This window comes from Podarcis erhardii (assembly GCF_964252035.2).
Source record: "Podarcis erhardii genome assembly, chromosome: 6".
NCBI classification, from domain to species: domain Eukaryota; kingdom Metazoa; phylum Chordata; class Lepidosauria; order Squamata; family Lacertidae; genus Podarcis; species Podarcis erhardii.
This window is the reverse complement of record NC_138510.1, coordinates 58,392,666-58,408,202: the sequence shown is the minus strand read 5'-3', so window position 1 is coordinate 58,408,202 and position 15,537 is coordinate 58,392,666. Positions and strand designations below refer to the sequence as shown.

Sequence of the window (15,537 nt, the reverse complement as noted above, 5' to 3'; positions counted from 1 at the left end):
GACCAATGATCAGGAACGGGCGAAGTTGTAGCCTGGAAACCCCCAGGTTTGGAAAGGCTGTGCAGCATAGCATCTGAAGGAGAGTGCAAAAGAGGAAGATAAATACCGTATTTTTCGCTCTATAAGACACACCTTTTCCCTCCTAAAAAGTAAGGGGGGATGTGTGTGCGTCTTATGGAGCGAATGCAGGCTGCGCAACTATCCCTGAAGCCTTCTCTAAAAACTAGACGCATCTTATGGTCGGGTGCGTCTTGTAGAGCGAAAAATATGGTAACTGAACTTCTTGATTCTGATGCAAAGTATGAACTTGTCCATTAGAATGCCAGTTGAAGCCACACACCTCCAGGAAAGCAAGAGAAAAAAGAAAGTTGCTTGCCTCATAATCATTCCGGCAAGCTTAGATTCCAATAGCTTTGTTATCTATTTTAATGGTCTGGCACTGTTAGTGATGGGTACAAAGCTCTTAATAGTCCCTGATGTGTTATTATAACAGCTTGCATCTGTTATAGTTGTGTCAGCCAAACAAAGACTGCTTCAAAACTTTTAGATGTGCTGTACAACTTGGACAAGCCATGTGCTTGCCATCCCCACCAAGTGGCATACTTAAGAGTAATTTCATTCCATTGGCGTTGTAGTTACGTAGGCATCTGCCGTGGTTGAATTTGCAGCTGCTGTTAAGTGTAGGTGCATGGAGTCTTTCTAAAGCCATGCATAAAATGTGTGTAGATGAGCATTCCCTGTGTCTAGCTCTTGTTTACCTTGCTATGGGTGCGGAGTTGTGGGGGGGGGGAGTCATTTTTTGTCCCTTTGGTGCTTGCTTCTCATTCCAAAATAGCATTGGTTCCTAGCCAATAAGAGTTTAAACATGTCATAAATAAAAGTGTGAGGAAGGAGCTGTCCCACTTGTCCTGTGTAGTTCCCTGAAGTTAGCGATGCAGGTGAAGCTCTTTGATTTGCTTTTTTCAAAAAATGGAGATTGTGACTACCCAGGTTGCCTAGCATTCAGCCAAGCAGGCTGTTTGCTTGCCAGGAGTATGGACTGTACTGATCGGCTAATGATCAGCAGATCTGTTGCCAGCTGTGGCTGCCCTCTGTCAGGAGAAATGGAAAGCCAAAGTGTTCCGTTCAAGAGTTGAGGGTTCCTGAGAAACCCTTGCAACAAAATCACAGCAGAGCTCTGCCTGGTGTGCAGCGAGCAGCTCTTCCGAGAGGGTAAAAGCGTCGCTTATAAACAGTATGTAAGCCAGTTGCAATTTTGCTTTAAACTCTTTTCAAAGAGGAACCCGCTTTGAACCACCTCTTTGCTTTGTGCAGTCTACATCAGGCCCTGCAGGGCAGCCATGTTTGGAGGGGAGCCAATCAGCCAGCCAAGTGTCAGCTGTCTTTCAGGAACCAAGAAAATCGGAATCCATAGCCGCCGACTTTAGATCTAGATTTATGACTTCAGAGAGGTGGGGAGGAAGCGGCTTCTTCAGGTGTTTCAGCAAGTGCTCACATGTAGACTTCCACAATAAGCTGCCTTTTCATCCCCAGCCCTTAATCGTTAGCTTTCCGTGGGCTTCGCAGCTGTGACAGATTGGCGCCCTTTCTGTCAGATTTCATCTTTTAGATCTCCTTTGCGAAACAAGTGGGACCTAGTACAGTTCTGTAGTATCTCTCTGGTGCACAGAAGTGAATTTGTGCTCTAACTTTGGTCTGTGTTGGGGGAACCGAAAGTGTTTGCCAGCCGTGTTTAATGGGAGAGAAATGACATTTTCTAGCCTAAGAATTGTCTTCTCTTTCTTGTGCATGAACACCAGTAAAGATTTGCGCAGTTTTGTGACTGGCCAGCTTTGCTGTTTTGTAACCGAATGCTCTTTACTTAGAAACTGTTGCAAACCTTTGTGCTGTCACTATTCCCCTTTCTGAACACCCCATCACGTGCTCATTGCCTTGTCTTCCTTAAAGCAGAATCTTTCTCTCTTCTGCCCACCCCACCCCACATTTTCTCCTGCTTCTTTCCATGCAATTCTCCTACCACAACACTAAGCAAGGAATCTTAATTCTTTCATGTCTACCTCCCCCGTTTGGCTTCCTGTGACAAGCCTCTCTTTTTTGGTTTTGTTTGTTTGTGTTTATTACCTTTCAAGATAACCATCTTACATACCCTTTAGGTGCAGCTACGGCTTCCTTGATGACCTGCATTGGCCAGTGCTAGAAGCCTTAGCCCACTGGGCATTCCTGGTACACTCCTACCATGAGATGGGAATTCGAGTGGCTTCTAAGATTTTCTTCCCCACTCCCCCTTTTAAAAAAATTGAGAGATGCCGCCGTCCAGTTTTACTTTTTCAAAGTAGCTAATTTTGCCTATATGTTCATTATCATCATCTTTTTTTTTTAATTAAAGTTCATTTTCACAGACTAACCCTCTCGTTTTTGTTTGTTTTTTTCCTTTCTCTTTTCTTCTCCGGTTTCCCTTCTCGTTATGGTAGACTGATCCTTGGTTATCATTGCAGAACTATGGCGGCGGAATGAGACCTCCACCCAACTCTCTAGGGCCTGGCATGCCTGGGATTAACATGTAAGGCACCTGCCATGCTGCTGGCTTTCCGTTGACGTTCTTACAATTCTAGATGTGGAAATCATTTTTGGTTTCACATTGTCACTCTGTACATGCTGAAGGCTTGTTTTCTCTCAAACTCCAGGGGTCCAGGAGCTGGTAGACCATGGCCCAATCCCAACAGCGCTAATTCAGTAAGTGTCCATTTATTAGAATGCCTTTGTTCTTGTAAACTTGGCCCTCATAATTTAGTTTTCCTGTAGTACTTGAATTCCTCTCATTTGCCGTCTTCTGGCATTCTACTGTAGGGGTGAGATGGGACAACCAAACTAACTAGGCCCACACTGCAGCCACCATTCCAGTCTCCTTTCATGAGTTGGAGGGAGTCTCCTGTACACATGGGTCCCGCTTTCCAACCATAATGTGTTGCTGAGAAATAGCTTGTTAGGCGAGCATTCGCATAACGAGCCAATCATTTCCTTTTTTTTTTTGTATTGGGAAATCCCACTGCATTCCCTAATAAAACAAGGCGACAGAAACACCACATTTTCCTACTGTATATCTACACCGGCATGGTCTCTCCACCCCATCACCCTCCCCCAGTTCTTCCTCCATCTCTGATAAGTGCTACCGGCCTGCCCCTTTTCTGCCCATTTTTGAACCAGTTCCACTCCACTTGTCTGAATCTAACCAGTGAGTTAGTTGGTCAACAATCTCACTGCATGAGCCCGTGAGGACAGCCAAGGGAAAGCCTGTGGGGCTGAGCTGAGGAGCTTCCTCCACTGGTGCAGCCGCCACCTCTTTCTCCTCCTTTTTTCGCCCTCCTCTGGCACTGAGGCCTAGGCAAAGAGTGAAGCCTATGATGAGGCTGAAGCCGGCATCAGCACCAACTCCTCTTCTTCCTCCACCAGCTACTGCAGTGACAAAATTCAGCCTGGAGGAAGCCAAGGTCCTCCTCTTTTTCTTCATCCTTGGTGTCTCCCTCATTGTCCCAGCCGCCAACCTGGCTGGCAGTCTGTGGGCTTGGCTCTGACATGTTCTTTGCCGCTCAGGTACAGCGACTTTGCCCCCATTTCAACGACTGAGGAAGAGGCTTTGCTTGTGGGCTTGGATACACAGTAGGAAAATGTCAGGCTCACTATTGAAAATAAAGCTCACGATTAAGCAACACCATTCTCACAAGTCCAGCTGTTCAGATATCTGAATCAGTCGTTTGTATAGCAAAGTTTGGGCACAACTAAGCGTTCAGTTAGCGGGACCTGTGTGTGCTGGTAGACTCTCCTGCGTGTTTTCCAACCCCAGAATATCAGGCTTCTAAAATGGTTGGGGAACTGCCGCAAGTACAGGAATCCCCCTGCTTCAGATGTTTGCCATCCAATGGCGGCCAGGGGGCAGAGTGAGTGTGCTCATTCCCACTGCCCTCCCTTGTGTGCAATCTTTTAAGAGGGTTCCTGAATCTCTGTTGAAATGTGTCGATTCCCCTTCCCAGCATAGCTGTCAACGTTTCCCTTTTTTTAAGGGAAATTCCTTTATTCCGAATAGGACTCCTCGCAAGAAAAGGGATAAGTTGACCGCTATGCCTTCTCAGTGGGGTGGTGGGATGTGCTCCACTGTCCCTCTGCTCCTATCTTGGGTTCTCTGAACATTTTAAAAAAACCAATAAGACTGAAATTATGTTATCTGGATTGTATGTATTGCGTCCGTCTCCTGGACACAGGTAACAGTTGTTGAGACCTCCAGGTATAGGGCAGTATATAAATTCAATAATAATAATAAATTTATTTGTATGGACTCTTGGCCTACAGTCATCACCTGTAGGATTTATTTCCCTGTACAGTTGGTATATTTCATCAAGTAATGCCTATGCTCTGATCTTCTTGCAGATTCCATACTCTTCTTCATCGCCTGGTACATACGTGGTAGGTTTATATTTCTTTATGGGTCATGACGTGCCGGTCCACCATACGATTCGATATTTTGGTGTTTGCATGCATACCAATAGGAATCCTGGCTTAGGATACAAGTGCCTGCAGGGACTTGGTTCTGTGTCTTGTGTATTCGCTTCTGCGTTGAGGCCAAGAATTCTAAAAAGTCTGAGCTACGTAGTTTTAGCCCCTTTCTGTTCCTCCAGTGTGAATAAAGCATGTTAAAAGCCCCACCCCCCAGTCTTGAACATGCCTCAAAAGTAGGGAAAGAAATCCCTTAGCGACCCCAGCTGTGCGATTGATGCAGTGGTGGCGTAACTGTGTTTAAGGGGTCTCGAGAACGCATTTCTGAAGTTTCGCACGGTGATTACAATTCGCGTGTCGCTGGAGAACTTTGAATGCACACTCCTCTAGTTGTTCTGGAATGAGATCATCCCATTGGCACATCCAAGAAGTACTTTGCAGCGTTCTAAGTTGCCCGTTTCTGTTTGCACCTTCTGCAGATGTGAAGGTTATAGAAAGAATGCCCCCTGTTAACTACCCTGGCAGATAGACTTGGTATGTGGTCCTTGCACAGATGTGCCCCCCCCCCCACTCCTCAGTAAAACCTTCATTTTTCCCGAGGCTTAAACAAAGAAATTGCACTTTGGCTACAAGAGTGCATCAAAGGTTTTAGCAGGAGATTAATGCTTGGCTGAATACCAAGGTGAGACATTGTTGCTGACAGCAGCAGGATCTGGCTGACCTATTGCAGGCTGTGTTATCACAGTGGTTCCTGATGTGTATTTAATCTTGTCAACAGGGGCCCCCTGGTGGCGGAGGTCCTCCTGGAACACCTATCATGCCTAGCCCCGCAGGTAAGGGTGAAAGAAAGCAGCACTAATTTCCCCCCATTTTTTATTTTATTTTTTAAAGAGAATTGAGAGCCCGGTAATGGTTGGGTTAGCTTAGCAGGTTTCCTTTATGCTGGATTTTATTTAAGGTCGCAACAGCAACAATCTGCATGCCACCGATGCACGGTTTGGCAATTGATTGGGCGCAGCTGCTGTAAAGCAACCCGACTCTTTTCAAAGGGAGAGGTTTTGTCTTCCGTTCCTCTTTCCCTGCCCTCGCTGCCAGCCATGTGCTGATGGCTTTTATTATGCCAGGGCTTAAAACATGAGGGAGCCCCGCAAGAGGGGTATGAGAAATGGGGTTAGTGGGAGATTTGGCTGCACCAAAAGCCTTTCCTGAGGGGTGGGAGGCAGCATGCACCGTACTTCGGCCTTGAGCTCCCAGTAAGCCATGTGAAAGAGGTCGCTGCGTCCCTTGATGAATTATCCATGTGAAATTTGACACGTTGGGAGAGGTGTCGGTAATTTTTTAAAAACCCATTTTTACGTTGGTAAATAAGGAAAAATCATTTGTGGGAGGGGTGGATTTGTAGAAGTTAACTAGGAACATTCTCCAGATATCCAAACAAGTTTAAAGAGGGTTATTGTTGTTGTTTTTAAGCCAGTCCCACCCACCTTTTAAAAAAAACCCAACTTCTTTAGGGCTGTTGTGTTCTTGAGTTGCCCAATATTAGCACCAAATCTCTTTTTGTTGTCAGGGTCAATGTTGTTGTGTTGCCATATTTGTACTGGGAATGAATTCCACTTTGTAAAACGGTGCTCACTCCCCAGGAGGCTGAGTAAAATTCCCTTCCCCCCCTTCGTGTATTTCCCTCGTAGTAAAGTGGGAGGGGAGAAGGAGTGAGTGTGTGTCAGTGTTGGGGCTGGTGAATATTCCTGATAGGCCTGCAAGGGTGATTTACTATACATTGCATGTGTCGGTGGCAAGAATAAAAGCGGGGGGAGTGGTGGCTCTGGGGAGGTAAGCCATGCCGCGTGTAACTCTCGTGTACCACAGCTGCAGGGGTGGAGCTTCAGTGTAGTATTACCACTGCCTTCCTGCTCTTGCATTTATATGAGAACTCTGACCTACATTTCAGACTAGGTCATAATAAAACAATCCATATGTTAATGTAGGCACCACTCCCCCCTCTCTCTCTCTCTCTCTCTCTCTCTCTCTCTCTCTCTCTCCTGTCACCATGGCCTGCTTGTAATTTGTGTATTTTTGTTTGTATTCTGCCCCTCAATTAAACACTTGTCTCGTAGTGCTTTCATTATTAAGAAAAATATTGGGTTTTCTGTTTTTTTAAAAAAATAAAAATAAAAATATTGTCACTAAATGTCATCCATGTATTTTGTTATTTTTTTAAAGATGAAATATGATGTTGTAGTAAGATAATTGCATCAGCTAATTTTGAGGTGTTATGCGACACATGGCAGCAAATTATCTTTCTACACCTCTCCTGGCAAAAAAGCCCCAATATTCTCGGTTAGTAGCAGAATTCTTTTCACAGTTGAATTTCTGTGATTAAAAACTTTGTGAATCTTCATTAAATACAAATTAGCCAGAAAATGGTGGTACTTAGAGAGAATTTTAGGTGATAAAATACAAAAGAATGAGTTCAAGTGGCATGAGTTTGTTTTAATTAAGAAATGAATTAATCACCCTGACTTAGTGGGTTTCACTGTTCTACAGATTCGACAAATTCAAGTGACAACATCTACACAATGATTAATCCCGTACCGCCTGGAGGCAGTCGGTCGAATGTAAGTCTGCTTTCTAATAATTTACATATCAGATACCATAACAAATCATAATTAACTTCATCAGTTGAGGGTAAAGCAGTTTAATTGATTTCAGCCATTTGTTACAAAACAGAAATAAAACAAACCATCAAAAAGTGATTAACTCTTCAGCGACTTTGTTAATTTTTTACGCTTATTAAAACAGCGTCGTTCACGCAGCTCTGGTCAAGATTGTCACGCACATTGCTGGTTAGCGGGGTTGCATTTAAAGGAGACACAGCTGACGCCCGGGCCTTTCTTCACCTTTTACTCAAGCTGATCTCAAAGAGATTCTGTTAAGATTACCTGCCAGATTTTTGTCTTCAGGACAATGCCAGCCCAATATTTCAGATAGGAAGCTCTTATTGGGGAAGGGCAGCTCTTTCCTGAATACTACTATGTCCAGACCTAGTTTTTCATTCTGAACTAGTCTAAACTCCAGTAGCTGGATGATTGCTTAAAGTGTGTCCTGTCCGTTTCTCAGAAAACGTTGTCCAAAGAGGATGGAATACAGAACAGAGAGGAGGCAGAGGAGGAGCAAACACTTAAATCTCAGGGTTTTAATTCATGGGATGTTAGGAGAAGCAAACTGATGATTGCAAGAATAAAAAACAACTGGGGTCTAAATACAGGTGTTGTGGCTTAATCCATTAAAGCTAAAGAAATCTGGTCCTAGCCAGTATTTGGATAGAAAACTGTTAAGGAATCCAGTGTGTGCTTCCCTGTGTAACTTGGATGAAAGGCAGGGGTACAATTAGATGACATGGAGCCTAAAGAAATCTTGACTGGCAACTGAAACATTTTGGCAGATGAGATTTCAGAGGCCTGGATTAGTCATGTTATTAGAACCTCCACCTCTTGCACTACTTCTGTCACTTAAGGGCAGGATTCAGCAAATGGGCCCCACTAGCAGAAGCCCATGTATGGACTTCCGCTAGCTTTCCTCCCTCTCTTCCTCCTGTGCCCACAAAACTGGCTCTGTGGGGATCAGGAAAACACCCAGAAGCACCTGCAGGGGGAAGAGAAGGCAGAGCATTCATTATATCACACAAGCTAACGGAACAAATTGCTTAATGCTATGTTGAATTCCTCCCTCAGTTTGCACATGGCAAGTTGGAGATGGCTTTTATATGGACCCTTCATATAGTAGTAGTTTGTGGTCGAAGGGTTCCAGACTGCCCACACATGGTGCTGAAGTAGAGGGGGGGCAGCAAAATTTCTGCACAGCTGAAAAGCACAGTAGTTGTGGTATGGCCGACCATAGACCATCCAACAGTATCAGATGCCCAGACAACCATGTGTTAAGCTGGACAGCAGCTGCTCCATTTGGCTATCCACTTTGATCCAAAAGAGAAGAGCAGAGTTCCCTGCAACTTCCTTGTCAGGATTGAAGCTGCCCACAGGAGTGGTACAAGATGCAATAAATCAATGGCTTCTTCAAAGAGAGAGGGTGTGTATCAAACCTCCTCAATTTGGAAGACACATACCCAGTGGGCGATGGTGGGTTTTCAGTGCAAACTGTTGTTTCCTAAAGAACTTTTCATTATTTTGTGTTTTAAGCAGAATTCAGAAAACTGGGTTTGCAGAGCATTGCTGCCATTGGTGTTCTGCCAATAGACATACAAGCTAATATTATTGTATGTTGGATATTTTATAACATGAGTGATGTGTCGTAACTGACAGCTCTTTCTTTCTTTCTTTCTTTCTTTCTTTCTTTCTTTCTTTCTTTCTTTCTTTCTCAGTTCCCCATGGGACCTGGCTCAGATGGCCCGATGGGGGGAATGGGTGGGATGGAGCCGCATCACATGAATGGCTCATTAGGTAAGACTTCAGCAATATTCAGCGTTTTTGGACTATCTTCTCACGGGACATCCCAGAACCAGCAGTGATAAAATGAGTTCTAGTTGTGCACTTTGTCATTTTAACTGTATAGGATGTGCAATCACAAACACGTTTTAACATTCTTCATGTACTTGTTCCTGGCTGAAAACATTGCTTTATGTTAATGTGGGAATGCAGAATTTTTGACTGGGGGATCAACACCAGGCAGTGGAATAGTTGTTTAAGATATGTTATAATCTGTTTGGGTCCAGAATTAGAGTGCCCTTGGTACAGAACCCTGGGAGGACATGCAGCGAACCACAAATTGCTTTGATTGTTGCTTTTTGCAGTGACCCTGGTGTAGGGTTACTTTGGGTGTATGGTTGAAATTAAAAGAGCAGTCACCCAGCACTGCACTCAAGGGGGGAAATGTTTGAATCAGGGATTAGTACAGGTATTGGTTCTTGCAAGGACCCCTTGCAAAGGTGGTGGGGTGACCCTAGTCCTAGCTAGACTCGACACCCGGGGCCTTTGTCCTGATACTCTGCAAAATTCTGTAGCAGATGCTTCCTGACCTCAGAGCTCCTAGGGCTCTGCCTGTTGGCTGATGTGTGCTTTCGGCATTTGTTTTTGTGGTGCGGATCCTGTTTGTTTCCAGAGCTTTGGGGACTTGCTCAGTGCTGGTAATCTGCAAAGCCCAGTCTTGTGAGGGCTTGGCCATTCCTAACACACTCAGCGTAGGAAAGTAGCCAGGGAGCAGGGACTGCTGGTCACAGGCTTTGCCAGGCTTCTGTTGATGGATAAAGGCGAAGAGGCAGCATCAACCTAACCGTGGCACGAGTGTTTTAATTAAAGCAGCAGAAAGACCCATTAACCTCCTATGTTTGCCTTATACATCTTGCTGAAGTAGAGGTGCTATACTCCATCTTGATCAGTGTCACGAAGCTCGCGGGAGGGAGCCAAGGCCGTAGCAACTCGATTAGGCCATTACTCTAGTGCCGTGCAGGAAGGTGAGCCGGGGCTCTGCTCCCGGGAGTTCTGCATGCAAAGGAATGGCAGCCGAGGCAACCCCAGCATGTCCCTTTCTGGAGGCAAATGTTAAGAGGTTTGCATTAGCCCAGCTGTGACCTGCAGCTCACTAATGTACTGCCAGCTGCTTCCGGGAAGGCCAAGGCGGAGCTTTTTGCAGCCGCGTCTTATTTCTGGATGATGGTTCAGGAACCGGACACTTTGGTGCAGAACGGGGGTGGGAGAGTGGGGAGAGCTGATAGGGGGGGGGGGGACAACGACAAGGAAATCAGCTATTCCCCACTAACAGCCTACCTTTCTTTCCTTTCTTTTGTTCTTCTTTCGCAAGGGTCAGGAGACATAGATGGACTTCCAAAAGTAAGTCTGCATTCTTAGACTGGGCCGTGTTCTTTTCTTGCTTTCATGGACAAAATAACAACTATGTTGGGGGGTTAATATGGGACCCTGGGGGCAGGGGCAGGGAGGGAGTACTGAAGCTCTACCCTTCTTTTCTGCCCTCTGCTCACCAGCGCAAGGACATTTTCTCCCTCTCCCCCCCCCCCTTTGCTCTTAGCCCTGTGAGGGAGTCATCAAACACAAGTCATTTTCTCATATATATTTAGCTATCCGTGTGATCTTTTTTCCATTGTAGAACAATATGTTTTTGTTGCAGTTGCTAGTATGCAGCATACTTGAAAAGGCACACACTCACTTCTTGCATGTGTATCTGTGTGGTTTGTTGTTTCTTTTTAAAACAAAAAAAACCCTGCAGAATTCTCCAAACAACATAAGTGGCATTAGCAATCCTCCCGGCACTCCACGAGATGATGGTGAACTGGGAGGCAACTTCCTCCATTCCTTCCAGAATGACAATGTGAGTCATCCTTACACCAACTCTTCATGCTAACCAGGGTTTGAATCACAGAGCCTGTTAGGCTCTTTCAAGCTATTTCTGGGAAGGAATCATTGATATGTGCAGAGAGGGGAGAGGGAGGGGGTGCTATGTGATCATAAAAGGGTGGGGGAGGGAACTAGACATAGAGAAAAAGCAGCTTTGGAGCTGACAAAACTTGGAAAAGGTACACAGTATGGCATATTGAGACGTGACATACCTTTCAAAGACAAAAGGTATAAATGGTTCCAACCGAGGCGATTAAAATAGAGAAAAGAAACCATGGTTTGCTTGTCTTGCTAAGCTATGATTTGCTTAGCTTAACTGCGCTTTGCTTGCATCTCTGAACCACCCACTCCAGCCAACTAATTATCGTTTGCCCGTGGCCAACAAACCAGAATGTGAAACCATGGCTTTCAGCTGGCTTATGAAGCTATGCCTACAAAACAAGAGGCAGGAGCAGTCAGAAGATGAAGCCAACATTGGACAGCACAAGCCATGGTTACTTGACTCATTTGTGAGGGTCATCCTGGTTTGATCAGCAAGCCATGGGTTATTAAGTTGGACCACCCAGCAATGTAGTTACCACTTCGAAACATGATTACAGTCAGCAGGCAAGCAGCAAATTAATATGTATGGCTTCCAAGCACTGTATATGTGAGTGAGTGAGATCACATCTGGCAGTCTACATGTCCATTTCATGTTGTTTCCATAACAGTGATTTCAGATTGAATGTGAAGCATCTAAATAGAAGGATTCCTCCTGCTCACTAGAGGAAGGCCTCATCCTGCCCTCCCCCTTGTTCTGGAGTGTCATCTGGCGCTTTGGAGAAACTTTCCAGGGTGGGAGGGGAAGAGGAAGAATCTGCAATGGCTTCCCTCCTTTCCTCCTGTGAGGGGTCCTGTGGGGACAGAGTTCTTCTACCCAGTAGTCTCAGTTGATGGTTATTGCACCAGCCATGTATATCCATGTTTTGCATAGTAGCATATGCCAAAGACTGAGCACTGCCCTGCCCTTCAGAATTCCCAGTCAAAATTTAGATGAGCAAAGGGGAAGGGCTAGGAAAGCTGCCTGCCTCCTTTAGTTGAATACGTCCATACAAGAGGTCCTAATGCTCCTGCGTTTCACTCCAGATGAGTTAGTTCTACCAGTGGTACTTCATTACATGCAGTGGCGTCTTGAAATGAAACACAGTATGTTTCCTATAAAAGACTGTAAACTGGCACTGTATTTATCATTATATACATTTTTTTGGGGGGGGGGTTAAATTGTGTTCTGCCACATACTGTTTAGGCTTTTTTTATGATTATTAAACTCTCCTTTACCCCCCAGTTTGGCAAACTGTGGTTTGGGGAAATGGGAGCGATTATGTCCTGATAAATTAGTCTTTAGCATATTCTAGCCCTCCTGATTTATTGAAGCCAATTACGTTGCTTTATAGTTTTCATAAGCCCACATCTCTTTCATATCTCATTTCCTCAGCTTCCGCAACATTTAGCATTTTGGTCTTGTTCTTGCCTCACTCTAACGCTGTGATTTCTCTCTTTCTCCGCCCCCTCCCCGTTTCCCTCCCAACCGCCCAGTATTCTCCCAGCATGACGATGAGTGTGTGATTTCCCTCCTCCCTCACCCCGCATCCTCTTCTCCAGGATAAAGAAAAAGTCGGCTGCCATTTGGAGGATCTCAAGAAATTATGCAAGAAGAGAATCTAGGTGTGTTTGGCAGGGAGACATGCAGAGAGCCGGGGGGAGACCCACCCCTGATTTTTAGTTTCATGCAATAAAAAGGCTGAACTTTTTATTCCATAAAACAATGAAGGACAAATCTTTAAAATATTTCAAGACATGACCAGATCCTTCTGCAGAAGAAGGGTTTATTCTATGTACATGACACTTTTTTGTTGATTTTTTTTTTTTTTTTTTTTTTTGGAAACAAAACAAAAGCCTCTAGCACCCGATTTCCAACCTCCTTTGCTTGATTATTCTTTTAAACCTGTTGTATGTTTGTGCTGTGCTACGCAAGGAAGCTAGTCTAGGTATGAAATCTCATGTTGTCTCTGTAGCCATTTTAAAATAATTAATAAAACTGGAGAGTTTGGTTTTTATATATATAAATTGGTGGGTTTTGTTCGGAAGACCACTTCCTCCCTCTCCCCCCGCCCAACTTCTTTTTGTTTTGGTTGGTTTTTGTTCCCCCCCGCATTTGATGTTTTGCAGCACAAAACATTCTCCAGCAAGGAAGATCCAAGTGGAACAGATTTCTTCTGCCTCATTCTCAGTTGCGTAATGCAGCTTGGCCCCCTTGTAGGATCACATCCTCCAAAACTTTTAATTGTGATCTTGGTATCTGTGACTGTGGCATGCACTGTATTAGCCCCCTCCCTCCCTTGTCCTTCTCCCCAAATTACAAAGAAATGTTATTAACTCCCCTTTTGCAAAACTTTTAAAGTGTCAAAAATTCCTGGGGGGGTGGGGGGGTAGGTGGGGTTAGGGTACGCGGCATTTTATTTTTTATGTTGGGGAGGTGTTGGTCCACCAGAATTGAAAGGGAAAGGGGTTAAAAACTTGACCTGGGACACGAAAACTGTGAGCGCAAACTTCTTAACATTTGTTTTTTGTTTTAATGAAATGATGTGATCTTATTAGGGTTTCACTGTATATGCTCTGAAACTGGATGGAGATATTTTTAAGTAATTATTGTTGTTAAAATGTATACTTGCTATTCTGTAGGCTCTCTCTCTCTCTCTCTTACTCTGTAATTAAAAGCAAAATTTAAAAAAAAAAAACCCTTACCTTCTCATGGTAGAGGTGACTACAGAAAAGCATACAATGTATAGTGAAACTCGCAAGTCTTGGGATCTCTGTACATTACACTCCCTTGTAGCTGGTCTTTGTTTTATATAAAAAGAAGAAAAAACTTCACTTCTGATCTATGTATTTCATATTATGTAAAATATTATCTTCCCCTGGATTTACCTACCTTTGTGCGGATTCTTGAGAACATTGTATCTTGTTTCAGTGTTTTTTCTTACCTTGTAGTCTGGTTCTAAAATTAAGCGAGGGAAAAGAAAAGTAATTATTATACATTGTAGTTTGTGTACGATATTTGTTGATAATGTTTTATTAAAGGGATGTCTTTTTTCCGCACCCCTTAACGAAATGTTTTTTTTTTTGTTTGGTTTTTTTGGGGGGAAACATTGGCTTTTTATTATTCTGACTGAAAACAAAAACTATGTGAATTGACAAACTTTTTTAGTAGTACGATGACTTTTTTTAATGTTTGCCTTTTTCTTAGGCATTTTAATTGTGTTTTCTCTGTAGAAATATGATGGGGGTGGGGTTGACAAATGGTTGGTCTCTCAGTCAAGAAAATATTTAAAAGCGGGGTGGCGGGGGGGATAAACCGGCAAACCAATTTGTCCCATTGCTAATGCAGCACCCTTTCTATTTTTTTTAAAGGATAACTGACAGGTTTCATTGTATTAAAGTGATAGCTAAATTATTGTCTTCATTGGTTCGGGGTGGTTTTTAAAAGATGAATCAAGACCCTCTCCTCTCCCTTTCCCCCCATGCTGTAATAAATATAAACATTTGATTTCAGTCCCTTGCTGTTTGTTACTGTCGTAGCAGCTGTCTTCTGACTCTTGTGCCTGCAGTGGTTCCAGAAGAGAGGGCTTGGGGTGTAGTCTATGGTCATCGGCTGCGTTCGTTATTCTAAAGACACAGCTAACTGCTTGTCACAAAGGTTATAGGTGTGTTGGATTCCAGGTTCCTGCCGCCACATTCGTTTTTAAGACATTATTATCCTGTTCAGTCAATATTGAAAATACATAGGAAAAGTAGCTTGAGAACAGTACAATATCAGACAATGGAGGAACAGCAAATCCAGCTCTACTATTAGACAGAGTGAGACAGCTGCCTCAGGTGGCAGATCTTTGGGGGCAGCAGCTCTCCAAGCTGTTTCCTTCTGTTGGAAGTAACCCAAACTCCTGCCCTTGAAAGAAGGACACTGTCCCATTGGCAGTGTTGAGATACGAGATAATGAGCAGCTTGTGAACGTGGAGTAGAGTGCTTGTTTGTGTGTGCCATCTTGTCCTTTGCTTTAGGCAGAAAAACAGGCCATTCAAGACGGTGGCAGCAGTTCTAAAGCTCGTAGAAATAAGGGTTATAAGCAGACCTCCAGAAAAACTACCGTGTGTTTTTAAAACAGGAAAAGTCCTCAGTGGTCCTTCCTGCTAGCTGCTCACAAGAAGCAGAAAATGAACCCGCAGTGGTGTTGAGTTTGACACCGTTCGCCCGAAAAGGCTTGCGCTGTTGTGATCTGTGAGGTATGGCTGTACCCATGTGATTGTCAGTGGAGGAAGCCTGGATTACTGCCTTCAGGGTGGCATCGTCATACTTGTGGAAGAAGTTGCTATCTAAGGGTGTTGTGACCTACTTTTGCTCACCTCTGGGAGCTTTGGACTTCTCCAACAGCACAGCTCCTTTCTCCACGGCAAGCCATTCCTGAAAAAGAGTTTCATTAAGCTGCTTTTGGAACGAAGGAAAATATACCAGCTCTTTGGGATTGCCTGTGGTATAGTTCTGCGAATCCTGGCCCAGGAATCTCTGTGCGGGATATTGTTTCAGCTATACAAGTTGCAAATATATGCAGGGAAGGTGCCAGTCCTGCCTAGCCATACCTAATTATGTTGGT

At 44.2% G+C, this 15,537-nt stretch overlaps 1 protein-coding gene across 5 annotated transcripts in view; it reads left to right on the top strand.

Moving 5' to 3' along the window:
• The window catches only part of SSBP3 (single stranded DNA binding protein 3), a 168,248-nt gene extending 153,807 nt beyond the window's left edge, over window positions 1-14,441 (top strand). For 2 of the 5 annotated variants that reach the window (XM_081866915.1, XM_081866912.1), the window contains 9 exons: window positions 2,472-2,560; window positions 2,685-2,733; window positions 4,423-4,458; window positions 5,267-5,321; window positions 7,033-7,103; window positions 8,864-8,942; window positions 10,300-10,328; window positions 10,723-10,824; window positions 12,426-14,441. In XM_081866915.1, the coding sequence (XP_081723041.1) occupies window positions 2,472-2,560; window positions 2,685-2,733; window positions 4,423-4,458; window positions 5,267-5,321; window positions 7,033-7,103; window positions 8,864-8,942; window positions 10,300-10,328; window positions 10,723-10,824; window positions 12,426-12,455 (540 nt within the window). In that variant the 3' untranslated portion in view covers window positions 12,456-14,441. The remainder of the gene's footprint in view (window positions 1-2,471; window positions 2,561-2,684; window positions 2,734-4,422; window positions 4,459-5,266; window positions 5,322-7,032; window positions 7,104-8,863; window positions 8,943-10,299; window positions 10,329-10,722; window positions 10,825-12,425) is intronic. The other 3 variants (XM_081866916.1, XM_081866914.1, XM_081866913.1) reach the window with 2 other exon arrangements.
• Window positions 14,442-15,537: the final 1,096 nt, after the last annotated feature.